Consider the following 12,292-nt stretch of genomic DNA (forward strand, 5'->3'; position numbering starts at 1 on the left):
ATTAGTATGTTTGCCAGTAGCGAACAAAAACAAAGTGCGCCCTCTGCTGCCGTTATGTGTAACTACATATAATTACATGTGTACAACTATGGGTATTTTCTATACACATACATTATTTCAAGGTGCACGAGAGAAATATCAAGGCTAAATAAATGAGCTTTGTAGCTTCCCCGGCCTCAGTTGTAGCGCAGGTGAAGCAGCGATAAAATGCAAACCACATTACAATGTTGCCTTCTGAAGCATCCTCGTGCTTGAGGAGACAATGTTGCCTGAGAGAACCTGCTTGGTAATGCATTATGGAGATGATTATGGCACACCGCATCTAAATCGCACTGTTTCATTCTTGCCAAATGAGCACTTTCTTCCAGTTGTAACAATGTTGAGATTTTTGAGCGACTTTTTTATTCATACCGCATCCCAGACGAGTACACTCAGCGTCGCAGGAGCAGAGGCTAAACAGGAACACATGTGTTTGTCTGACAGTGATTTTAGCGACATTCATAAGATTGCTCGCTGCTTTTTGTCTTCTGGGGGAATCTGAAATTGTGCATGGGACTTAGCACAATGAGAAGTTGATATTGATGGGGACAGACAGGATTGTTACGGCAGACTGGATGTGACCCTAATGTAACATGGCTCCAGAGACGTATTACTGTAGAGCGCAGTGTGTCTTACATCAGTCTCAGCCTCAGCACCGGTCCAGCTGCAGGTGATAACAAGCCATTGTGCGGGCGCCTCACCGTTTTGCATCAGAATTCATTTGGAAGATAGAGGCTCGTCCCAAAATGGTTTTCAATTTTTAAAAAAGGAGACCGGGGGGAAAAGGCATTTGCGGTCACAGGCCAGCAGGGATTATGATCTGATACAGAGACAAAAGTGGATCTAATGTGTGTGGTTAATGAAAACGTAGTGAATTTATCAAAGCATGTCATCCATGCCATATCATGCAAAATTTACTTTGAACTTTTAACCATGTTGTACCGTTGCATCCTTATCAAAAACTTACCTGGAGAAGTATTTTAGTTTATTCTTGTAGTTTTGATTTTTTTAAAAACAAATTCCTCTTGCACCGCTGAAGCGCCCCAATCTGTATTTTGTCGTTGTAATACAAAGTGCCCTCCACATTTGTAAATCCCACAAAACCAAACTGCATTGATCATGGTGCCATCAATAGCTGAACATGGTGGCTTGTGTCTGCTTTAAGCATAATTTCTTCTGCAGTCAGTCAAGGTCGCTCCAAGCATGCACAACTAACCATGTGAATCAACGCCGAACACAGGATAAGCCGCAATAATGCATAACACGTCCACTTTAATCTTGTTGCATTGTTCGACAAACTAATTAAATCCATCATTTCTAAGAAACCATGGCATCAAAGTGTTATCAAACGGTAGAGTGACCTGCGAGTATAGTTGTGTAGGATGTGCAGATTGCTAAAACATCTGGAAAATGTTGTAAATTGTGTGTGTTTTTGCGGGGAATGATCAATAAAGCACTGGACACTGTTTTCTTTCACTCAGTGATTTTCGCCAAGATTCCTCAAAATGACTCTACGGATGTGAATTATAAGAGTGAGAGCAATTACTGGTGGGGCAAAGAGGCAGCGTACCTAAAGCGCTTTCAGGGTTAATTGCATCCTTTGGTCGCATTTTACTTTACAGCAGAGAAACAGCAAGGGAATGGGGTGGGAATAGCATGATAACCATAAGGACAATAAGAGGGCAATGCATTTTGCAGCAATTTTACACACACATAGAGTAAGGGTTTGGGTTGTGATTACATAAAGGCGTGTGTCCTCTTTCTGTGTTATTATTAGTTGTCTGTTATTGCATGTTTAGCTACCATACTATTTCCTTCCTATTACCCTAACACATACTGGGCTGTAAATGAAAGTAAACCGAAGCCACTGTTAGAGGCTAGACAATGGTGTTCGAGAGAATACATGAAAAATAGGCAGGAGTCTGAATGTCTTATACAGGAGATGTTTATTTACCATCGGTCTGGGACCCGGAGACATGAACTCGAGACACGGTGCTAGTCCTACCATTCAAGTCTCTCTATGCTTCCACAGAAGGGATAAATACCCTTATCTAGCGTCATACTGATACACAAGCAAAACATTCAGTGGCTGAGAGTGGGCACCTGAGCACCACAGCCAAGGCTACGACAGAGATAGTACGACTGTACAGCCTGACCCACAGGGATAGTACGACTTTACCCAGTATGATAAATAGCGATTTAATTTCATTCTCTGACCTCTGACAGCCACACTGCATGCAGATATTTGACTTTTGACTTGACTTCTGAATTGAATTTTAAGATGAACACCTCTCTTTTATGAAGGCCTGGGGTTAACCCTCATATAAGACTCTATACACCCACAAAATGTGATAACGCAGTGATGGTGCAGCATCGATTTGAGCCGAGCAGTCACATGTCACTTTAAGACAAAATAAAAAATGACTAATCCCTGTTTATAGGATTACATTTCCTGCAACAGAAGTATTTTTTAACTCGATAAAACCCAGGATTGCTCACAGAGGAAAGCTAAAGGTCAGGGCGAGATCCCCGAGAAGCTGCGTACACGTCTCCGGCCCATCCATCATGTCTGCATTAGTGACAGTAAAGCCTCAGATTAGAGTTCATGCTCATTTTAAATTCACCTTTACACAGCGGGCAGGAAACTGCAGCTGCTCCGGCACATGGCGAAGGAGGCAGAGGTGGAAATTCAGTTACAGGTGCTACAGTGGTCGGAGCTCTTGCCTCACAACAACAGGATCCCGGGTTTGATTTACGGACTGTGTGGACCTTTCTGTCCAACTCAAAACATGCTCAAAAGGGCAGATTTCCCGCAGCAGTCCTGACCGAACATAACTCAAGATCTACAAATGGATTTACCACATTATGTGCAGCAGTAAATGATCAAGGCAAGTACTACTAATGTGCACTTGCAACTCACTGCATTTGAGTTTATAGGCCTATTATCACAGCTGGCGTAAAAAAAGCTTTTCAAAAAGTGCAGTTTTTTTGATAAATTATGAGTTGCTATCAACTCCCATCGCCGCCTTGAACACCTCCATTGTGTCATGTCACTTTGCTCTGTAGATGATCTGATTTTGGCATTACCTGAACCTTGATCCCCCCGCAGCAGATAAGATGCTTTTGATAGCAGGTGTCAGATAGATAGAAAGAACAACCAATCTTTCCCTTGAAATAGTGTTCTTTGGCCTAAATTTCGTGCGTCAGGTTGCTATTTTCTGCACGCCGCGGCACATTTTTACCTCACTTTTCCTTGAATGACATGATCTCAGGAGACATGTGCACGAGGAGGAAAAGTCCTTTGAGGAGCAGATTTGGTTTGACATTCAATAAGCAAAAAAAAAGCGTGCCAGCGAATGCGCATACGGTATTATCTGATATCCCGCTGCGGTATTAACAATCGCACCTCTCGCCTCGATGCCGGGAATTATCTCCGAACCCACTTAATATTGGCAGCGAGCCATTGTGAGTAAAAGGGTAATTTTACACACGGCTTTCTTATCATTTTAAGGTGAGCAGGCTACATCAATGTCAAAGGCTCAAGATATATTGTGCTTTCCCCTTGGTGAACACAAGGGGTTGCTGTTAACTCACGCTGAAACTCATCTGAGAGGACTCGCTCCATGGGCAGGGAAATTTCTATCTGATGAAAAGCAGCACGAATTGCAAAATTAAAATCGGGAATCAAAAGGCAATTAGGGTGGAAAACTCCCCGTGGTGTCTTTGCTTAACTTGAACTGCGCATACATTTTCTTGGACTACAAATTATCAATGGGAAGCCGGGTCTTCAATCAATAAAGTGCCACAAATGAATTGGGAAAACTTGTGTAAGAATTTGCTGAATAAAGATTTGCAATATGTCCCTCAAGGCAACAACAAGCCTCATTTTCTTCCCCGTAGAAAATTCAGTAGCCTATGTTTTCGCCTAACGACCATAGCTTTGCATGTTAATTTTTTTTTGCTGCATCTCCCAGAGGCAAACACAAGCAACAGGATAATTAGCAAAACGACGACACGTTGACAGCATCATCATCATCAGCTACTTGATCAAATAATTGGCGATTATTACGCAGCGCAAATGAGCTTGATTGCCAAACAAATGTGTGCCCTTAAAAGCGCCCACACGTGAGGGGAGGAAGGGGACAGGCGGAGAGAGGAAGGGATGCGAACGAGGGAGCGAGAAAGAGAGAGAGAGGGAGAGAGAGAGAGAGAGAGAGAGGAGGAGAGAGGCAGACTGCACGTCGAGAGGAGTGCAGCGGGGAGGAAGGGGGGGTCCGCTCGCGCTCAGACTCCACAGAAGCTGCTATTGCGCACACACATACACACACTGTAGTCAGCTCCAACTATGAAGCGCATCCCATTTCTGCGCGTAACCATGGCGAGGACCCTTATGGACCATCTACGGGAGAACTTGTGTATAATTCTCTCGCTCTAATTGAAAAGAGAGGAAAAGTGATGCTAGATCCGCACGCTTTGGGAGGCGATGTGCGTGTGAACTGGCGAGCTCCTCCGGTGACAGCAGTTTAATGCGCTCCTTATCCGGCTATTTCAGAGGATTACTTCTTGTGTGTGTGAGGCATGGGTAAGTCATCGGCTCCTTTAGAAATATTGTGACACAGTTTCAACCTCTTCAGGCTAATTCAGGATAAAGACGCTGTTAGTCATGCCATAATGTCAGACTGCATTTGTAAACACGTCTTTAACCATTATTTTCGCCTGTCCGGATATAAATCTTTTAGAATGCAACCTAAAAAAGTGATTTCATGTCTTTCATTAATTCTTCATGAGCAGTTTTTTTTTTTTATGTGTGAGACACGGACTTCCAGCTTTCTGCTTTGCACACGATGCTTGAAAGACTGTAAGATGTCTGGGTGGTTGCTTCCTTTTAAATGGTCGTTGGAGTTTTGATTTTCGTCTCTGTGCCCCACCACCACCATCCCCTCTTCCCTATAGGTTCTGTGATGCCGGACTGGAGGTTCTCTTGTCTCCTGGTGCAGGCAGCCGTTTTGCTCCTGCTCAGCGAGGGGGAGAAGATGTGCCCAGCCAGTTGCCGCTGCGAAGGCAAGATAGTCTACTGCGAGTCGGGCATCTTCCTGGACGTGCCGGAGAACATCACGGTGAGCTGCCAGGGACTGTCTCTGCGCTACAACAACCTCCTCGGACTGCTGCCGTACCAGTTCGCCCACCTTAACCAACTCATCTGGCTCTACCTGGACCACAACTCCATCAACACTGTGGATGCTTTGGCTTTTCATGGCGTGCGTAGGCTGAAGGAACTCATACTAAGTTCCAATAAAATAAGCCATCTTCATAACAATACGTTCAGTGCGATACCCAATCTTCGGAATCTGGACCTATCCTACAATCAGCTCCAGTTCATCCACCCAGGGCACTTCTATGGCCTCAGGAAACTGCAGAACCTTCACCTTCGCTCAAATGGTCTCAAGCAAATCTTTGTCCGTACATTTTTGGAGTGCCGGAGCTTGGAGTTTCTGGATTTGGGTTACAATCGCTTGCGGAGTCTTACGCGAACGACTTTCTTGGGATTGTTTAAACTGAAAGAGCTTCATTTGGAGCACAATCAATTTTCCCGGATTAATTTCTTTCTTTTCCCGCGCCTCACCAACTTGCAGGCCCTTTACCTCCAGTGGAACCGCATCCGATCGATCAGCCAGGGCGAGCGCTGGATTTGGCAAAAGCTGCTAAAGCTAGACCTTTCGGGGAATGATATCCAAACGCTGGACCCGGTGGTATTTCAGTGCATGCCGAACTTGCAGTTCCTGAATCTCGAGTCCAACAAACTCAGCAGTGTCCCCGTGGAGGCAGTGGCAGCTTGGACCTCTCTCACCACTATCAGTTTGGCGGGAAACTCTTGGGACTGTAGCCCGAGCATCTGTCCGCTAATGGGCTGGCTGCTAACAATCCGGGACGCCAAAGACATCAGCATGATCTGCAGCGGTCCCAAGAGAGCGCAGGGCGAACGAGTGGTGGACGCCATAAGGAACCACTCAATGTGCCCTGACAATGTGCTCTCCACCACTGCTCTACTTTTGCTTCTCACGTCAACAGCGGCTACCAACACCACAGGGCTGTTTTTCCCCACGGAGCCCCCAGAGTTGGGTGCCCCTGAAGCTACGGTGCAGATTCTGACCCCTCCCCCTGTCTATCACATCAGCACGGATCGAAAGACCACTAAAGAGCCCACCGCTTTCACAAGGACCATTTTCCCTTTCAACACCCTAACCCCCACTACATTCATCCCCGAGTTACAGTTCGAACACATGTCTTTCCACAAAATCATTGCGGGGAGCGTTGCCCTGTTCCTGTCCCTGTCATTGATTCTCTTGGTTATTTATGTCTCGTGGAGGCGCTATCCCAACACCATGAGGCAGCTGCAGCAGCACTCCGTCAACCACAAGCGGAGGAAAAAGTCCCTCAAGCAGGAGCAGGACCTAAACTCCCAACTACAGGAATATTATCTAAGCTACCATTCCAATTCTGAGACAATGGACTCCGTGGGGAATGAGGGGCGGCCTTGCACTTGCACCATATCGGGATCCATTGAGTGTGAGGTCTGAGAGCCAGTTCAGTCAGCCTTAAAGAGAAGTTGCCCGGCAGAGATGGAATACTTTTTATCTCTTAATACACGGTGATGGATTTTTACAGCATTGAAGGAAGTACTTCAGGGGCATCGTGTGATATAATTATGTGCAAGGAAAAGAAAAGGGGCGCGGAGAGAGAAACTGGGGGATATATTTGGAGCAAGGCTAATTGCTGAGCGGATTGACACAGTGCAGCGATGGGGTCATGCAGGTTGGCCGTGGAAGAGGAGAGGTAATGACTGGACCTGTACGTGCGACTGTGGAAACCACTCAGTAGCAGCGGGACTGACCCTAACATTGTCACCTGATATTGCCATAGACTTTTGGATCCAGGAAAGCCAATTTATACCGACTGAATTTGATTTCTATTGTAACGCTTTGGGGCAGTATGGGCGCATTTTGGGGTACATGTGTGCATCTGTCTGTGGCATTAGGTCTGTGCTGGTTGTGTTCATTTTCACGTTGAAGCTTGAACTATTCTTTGGTTATACCACTGTTTCCTTTCAATCAAGTGTATCCACAATGTAACACAACCTGCGCAGGTTTCCCCTGGGTGTTCCAATCTCTGTACCACTAAAACATGTACAGTAGTTTCCCCTCTAGGGCTAGACCGCCCCTGAAAAAAGATAATCTGATTTTCAGTGAGAATTTCCCGGTTAAATGAAGGTGAAAAAAATTATAAAAATGAAAAAGATGTGGAGTTTGCTTCAATATCGCTAAACCATAATACGATTATTTTCCATTAAGAAATCTTTGAGCGACTGTGATGTGCACTTTAGAGTAGTGGCACATTTTTATTACTGTTGTATAAATTAATTGTTTTCAAGGATTATTATGACATTACATTGAATGGGTATGTCATGTGCTACATTGTTTTACTTTGTAGAACATGAACAATGAACTTACTTTTTCAGAATGGCAATTGAAACTCTTCTCTCAGTTTGTTATGTGTCACATTGCTACATTGTTGATACACTGCAACAGGCAACCAATTGTTTTATGTGGAGGATTAGATAAAAGGAACAGCATGCAAATACCCAAAGCCAAACCATAAAGCACCCTTTGAAACACTTTTAGAAAAGAAAAATGTGTCAGAGCTTATACACATTTTTGCTGTACATTAGGAACAAAGCCTTTGACTTAAGGTTTTAACAAACACATTTCTGTTTTAAAAGGACTCTAAAGTAAACTGCCAAACCCTGTGAAGCAGTAGTTCTCAACTAGCATGGCATTGGGAAAAAGCCATCACCCAAGGACAAGTCCCGGCCCAAACAAGAATCCAATTATGTAATTTATGTAAAATACCAGAATCACCCAAACATTACTGTGGAGCAAACATTAACAAAGCCTATGAAGCTGAAATCCTGATCAAAGTGACTCTGAAACAGTTCAACTGACTGAGGTTGTGTCTTCATACCTTTCTAGTAGATAAATATTGAAAGAAATGTTCAGAGTGACAGGTGTGTGACCCACTGAAAACCGCTCGGTCCCAACCCACCAGCTGAAAACCACTGCTATAAATTAAAGGGCATCAGGCTACATCTCCAATATTGAACAAGGTTGACTGTGTTTTGAACGGACTGCTCTATTCAAAGTGGTGCCAGAACACAGACATTTCATTTCTATTGAAAAGTCTGTGGAATAAAGCCTTGGAGCATCTGTTCCTGATATCCTACAGTTGTGCATGACAAAAAAATGCAAAAGTCATTACAGACAAGCGCTATGGAATGTTATTTAAAGGACCTTAGGATTTTTTAATTTATTTTTTAAATGCAAATCAATCAATCATGTGCAAAGACTTCTGGCTTGGTGGGAAAGTACATGATGTCTGTTTGTTGTCAGTATTGTGAAGCTCGGTCATGGGCCCCCCTCCATTATGAGATGAAACCGTTTTGTGGCTTAGTGGAAAAAAGCTATTACCTCTTAAATAGAAGTCTCATTAAAGGGCAAGGACCAGTTCATTTTTACCATTGTGACACCGGTACCATATCTAAAATAACTCAGCAAACGCCAGATTGAGCCGGAACAAATAACATTAGCACAGTAATATCAATCTAGAATGGCTCAATTTATAATTTCATTCAAATAACAGTTTTGCAGCTGACTGGATCAAGCGCACCTAGTTTGGTCAATCACAGTCTCAGAACGTAGCCAAAAAAACAGAACTGTTCAAGGATAAAGCAATTCAATATTTAGTTTGAAAAAAAAAAGAATTATAGTGAGGATAAAAACTCACATCTTGCAGAGATCCATGTCTGCACTCCCATTTTTGCTTTACATATTTTTTCCTAGTGGCTTTCTTGACGCTGTACATTTTTAATAGCCAGTTTTTTGAAGAGTCCAAATGAGCTCAATAACGATGTCGATTATCCATAAAGGATTTTGTATTATTTTAGATATGTATCATTTGTGAAAAGATAATGTGAGGCATTCAATGTAATGACTGTATGATTAAAGAACAAAACTTTGGTGAACCTGTGTGCTGGTCAGAATATGTTGAATACAGAGACAACCCATATACTCAAGCTGTGCTCAAATGTTTTATTGGATGCGCTGCTGTTTTGGGCTATAGTAGACAGATTTCTCGTCACGTGCTGTTTATGTAGTGTTTCCTGGCTTCCTCTCTCTATCCTCTGTTGGCGAAGTATGGACATTATTTATTCCATCTAGGCTCCTTCAGCTCAGAATTTAGCAGCCCTGGCTTAGCCACTGACAAACCGTCTTCTTTTGTACAAAAACATTTTAATAAATGAGCGGCTTCGTACTATCTTGCCACGCTGGTTGTAAACTAGCTTTGAATCGAAAATGGAGCCAAGGCATGTTCTTTGCTGTTCACTGAAACAAAGGGCAGATTAGGCGAGTTTGCTTTTTATACAATCACAAGCTTGGAAATAATTCATTTTAGCCACAGAGGAAACGGGAGCAGCTACTGAGAGGAGCTGTGGGTGTTACGGGTCAAGGCAGATGTTCTATTAGGAATACTTCACTACCTTGGTCTGTCCCATTCGCTCCTCTCTCCCTTTCACCGCTCTTCCTACAGCAAGCAGTTTTCCATATTCTTTCTCCCTTTTTTCATTCTTTCTTTCCTTTTTCATTCTCACGGCTTGTTGACTGCTATGAGAGTAAATGAAATTGCGCCAGGGGACATACGTGCCCGTGCTAAGCCAGGCAGACCACGACAGCGTCTTTTTCTGGACAAGAAAAAAAGAGAACGTTTTTGTTCCAATTCAAAGGCAGTCTGGGATTTTCTAATTACATTTACTCTGCACCGTGCTGCTTTCAACACGTTTTACAAGGCTCTTGTGCTTCTCATATATTATGAAGAGGTACTCAAGAGTACAAAGTCAATTTGTGCACTTTGGGACTCCATAATGGAAAGTTTATTAATCTGAAAAGCAAAATGAGAGTGTCACTCGCTTCTGACATTAAAATTGCAGCTCCTGCCAGTGCAGACTTTTAATGTGTCCTTGGGCAGGACACTTCACCCACTGTGAAAGTGATGTGTGAATGAGTGGTTGTTGGTCAGAGGGGCCGATGCGTGCAGGTTTTGATGTTGCCAAATCAATAAACTTGATGCCAGTCCAAAGCCTGTATTAAGTAGTTCTGAAAAGGCAAGACGACTGACTGTGGTTACTAGGGCTGCACAATATATTGCGTATCATATCGTGATATTAGGTGATGCAATATCCGTATTGGGGGTAAGACACAATATATGCAGCATCACTAAAAGTTCTAGTTTTAGTTAAATAATTCCTGTTTTATTTCAATTTGAAATAAGTCTTGTTTTGACACAATTTGCTGAAAAACAAGTTACTTACAATTTGTGTTTAATTAGAATGGACCATATTGTGTTGAAATGGTTTAGTGAAATATCGCAATAATCTAGTTTTCACGATATTGCACAGTGGTGTCACATATCGAAGTTACTTCAATATCATGCAGCCTTAGTGGTAACCCTATAGATATAAAAAGTGGAAAGGAAAAGGAGATTATTATAGGACGACTTGATTGAAATACAATGTTCACTGTACGGGAGCACAATTACATGACTATAACTCAGGAGTAGGGCTGAAACATATATGTATATATGTATATCGAGATATTCAAGATATTTTATTTTTTTTATCAACAAAACTGCGCTCAATTGTATTATGATGTTTTTGTTTTTCTGAAAAATGCTTGGTTTTCAGTGAACCCATATTTATATCGTATGGTATTAATATCGAGATCTGGCTTAAATATCGAGATATGAAATTGTGTCCAAATCGTTCAGCCCTAACTCAGGGTGCACCTCCATAGTCCAGACGCAGATACCTACATTGATATGCTGGAGATACAGAATGCTCTCTGCTTTGTTTAGCTTTGAGCCATAATGAAACTGATCAGCAGCATAAATGCTCAACACAATTCACGTGATTTTCCATCACCACTTGGCACTCGAATGCACTTTGTGGCAGTGCACATAGTGAGCAGCTTAGTGGCAAAGCTTCACCCATCTATCCAAAGGCCTATCCAGAAGCTCCAGTGTAAGTCGTGGTGTCCTTGGGCAAGGCACTATACTGGTGTATGAATGTAAGCTAAGGATTTCCACAGGACAGATTATTGTGAAAGAGGCAGCAGGAAAATGTCAGCAAATTGTACAATGTGCTTCAGGGCCTGAGCGCTTCAACATAACCCTTCGGCCTCGTCAAAATAGCCGTTGCAATGTGTGTGTGATGTCATGCGTGTTCATTACTGTGTTTGGCCCGTGGTGCGATGTCCCGGCCTGGTGCTATGAGCGCATTTTCATCTCTCCAGTCTGCAGTGCATAAAGATAGGTCAAAGGTCATGTGGATATGCATGATCTCAGTCATTCATCGTCCAAACATGCTTCAAGTTTTTTCTCACACCCTCAGGGCATGAGTACGGCACGCAGCCAATGAATTCATATCCATATATTTATACCTCCCTGCCTGCATGCATAGTATGTGATTAATTCCTCCCCACAAGCCAAAGGGAATATTAACAAGGGCATAGAGAAAACGAACACAGAGAGGACGAATGATTTGTTGTTTCAAGTTCTGGCATATGGTGTAATTAGTGTTTGATTCGTCATATTGTGAGTGAGCAAAAGCAATTCTTCAGATTTTCTGTGCACTGGTCAGAAATTGATGCTGATAGAGAGCTGTGGTCAATGTTGCTGATCTCTGATTTGTGGGGATTTTTTAAATATGTTTAAAACATAATCAAAAAGATGAGTGATGTGTGTTTATTGAAATGTTTATTATGTTTATTATTTTTTAAACAGTACTTTCTGGCAGCTGTTACATAACTTTAACTTTATCTTTGAATAAATATATCAGTAGTGCATGTGTTGCATGTGTACAGAGCTGTATATTGTTAGGTAATAGTAAAATACTTCACGTTGGAGCATTTCTAAAGTAATGCACTTTGATTAGGTGCACCCATACATGAATAACCCGAGTGACCACATCCAAAATGAAGTGAGTGTTGTGAGCTGTTGGTACACAGTTAGTTAGGAATAAGTAATTTAGAAAACAGGTCATTTGCAAAAGGTTGATTATATTAGAAATAACAGTTGGCTATATCATGCAGAAGTTTCAAATGAATAGCCTTTTTTCAAACATTCTCATTCAGACAGATTCCAGGCG

General features: G+C 42.6%; 1 protein-coding gene across 1 annotated transcript; it reads left to right on the forward strand.

Moving 5' to 3' along the window:
• The first annotated feature begins 4,275 nt into the window (after positions 1 to 4,275).
• On the forward strand, positions 4,276 to 8,314 carry lrrtm4l2 (leucine rich repeat transmembrane neuronal 4 like 2). The gene is made up of 2 exons (XM_079555356.1): positions 4,276 to 4,621; positions 4,993 to 8,314. The coding sequence occupies exons 1-2, from the start codon at positions 4,618 to 4,620 to the stop codon at positions 6,615 to 6,617; spliced, it is 1,629 nt and encodes a 542-aa protein (XP_079411482.1). The 5' UTR covers positions 4,276 to 4,617; the 3' UTR covers positions 6,618 to 8,314.
• The last annotated feature ends 3,978 nt before the right edge of the window (positions 8,315 to 12,292 follow it).

The sequence above is a fragment of the Gobius niger genome, assembly GCF_951799975.1.
Source record: "Gobius niger genome assembly, chromosome: 1".
Taxonomy (NCBI): Eukaryota; Metazoa; Chordata; class Actinopteri; order Gobiiformes; family Gobiidae; genus Gobius; species Gobius niger.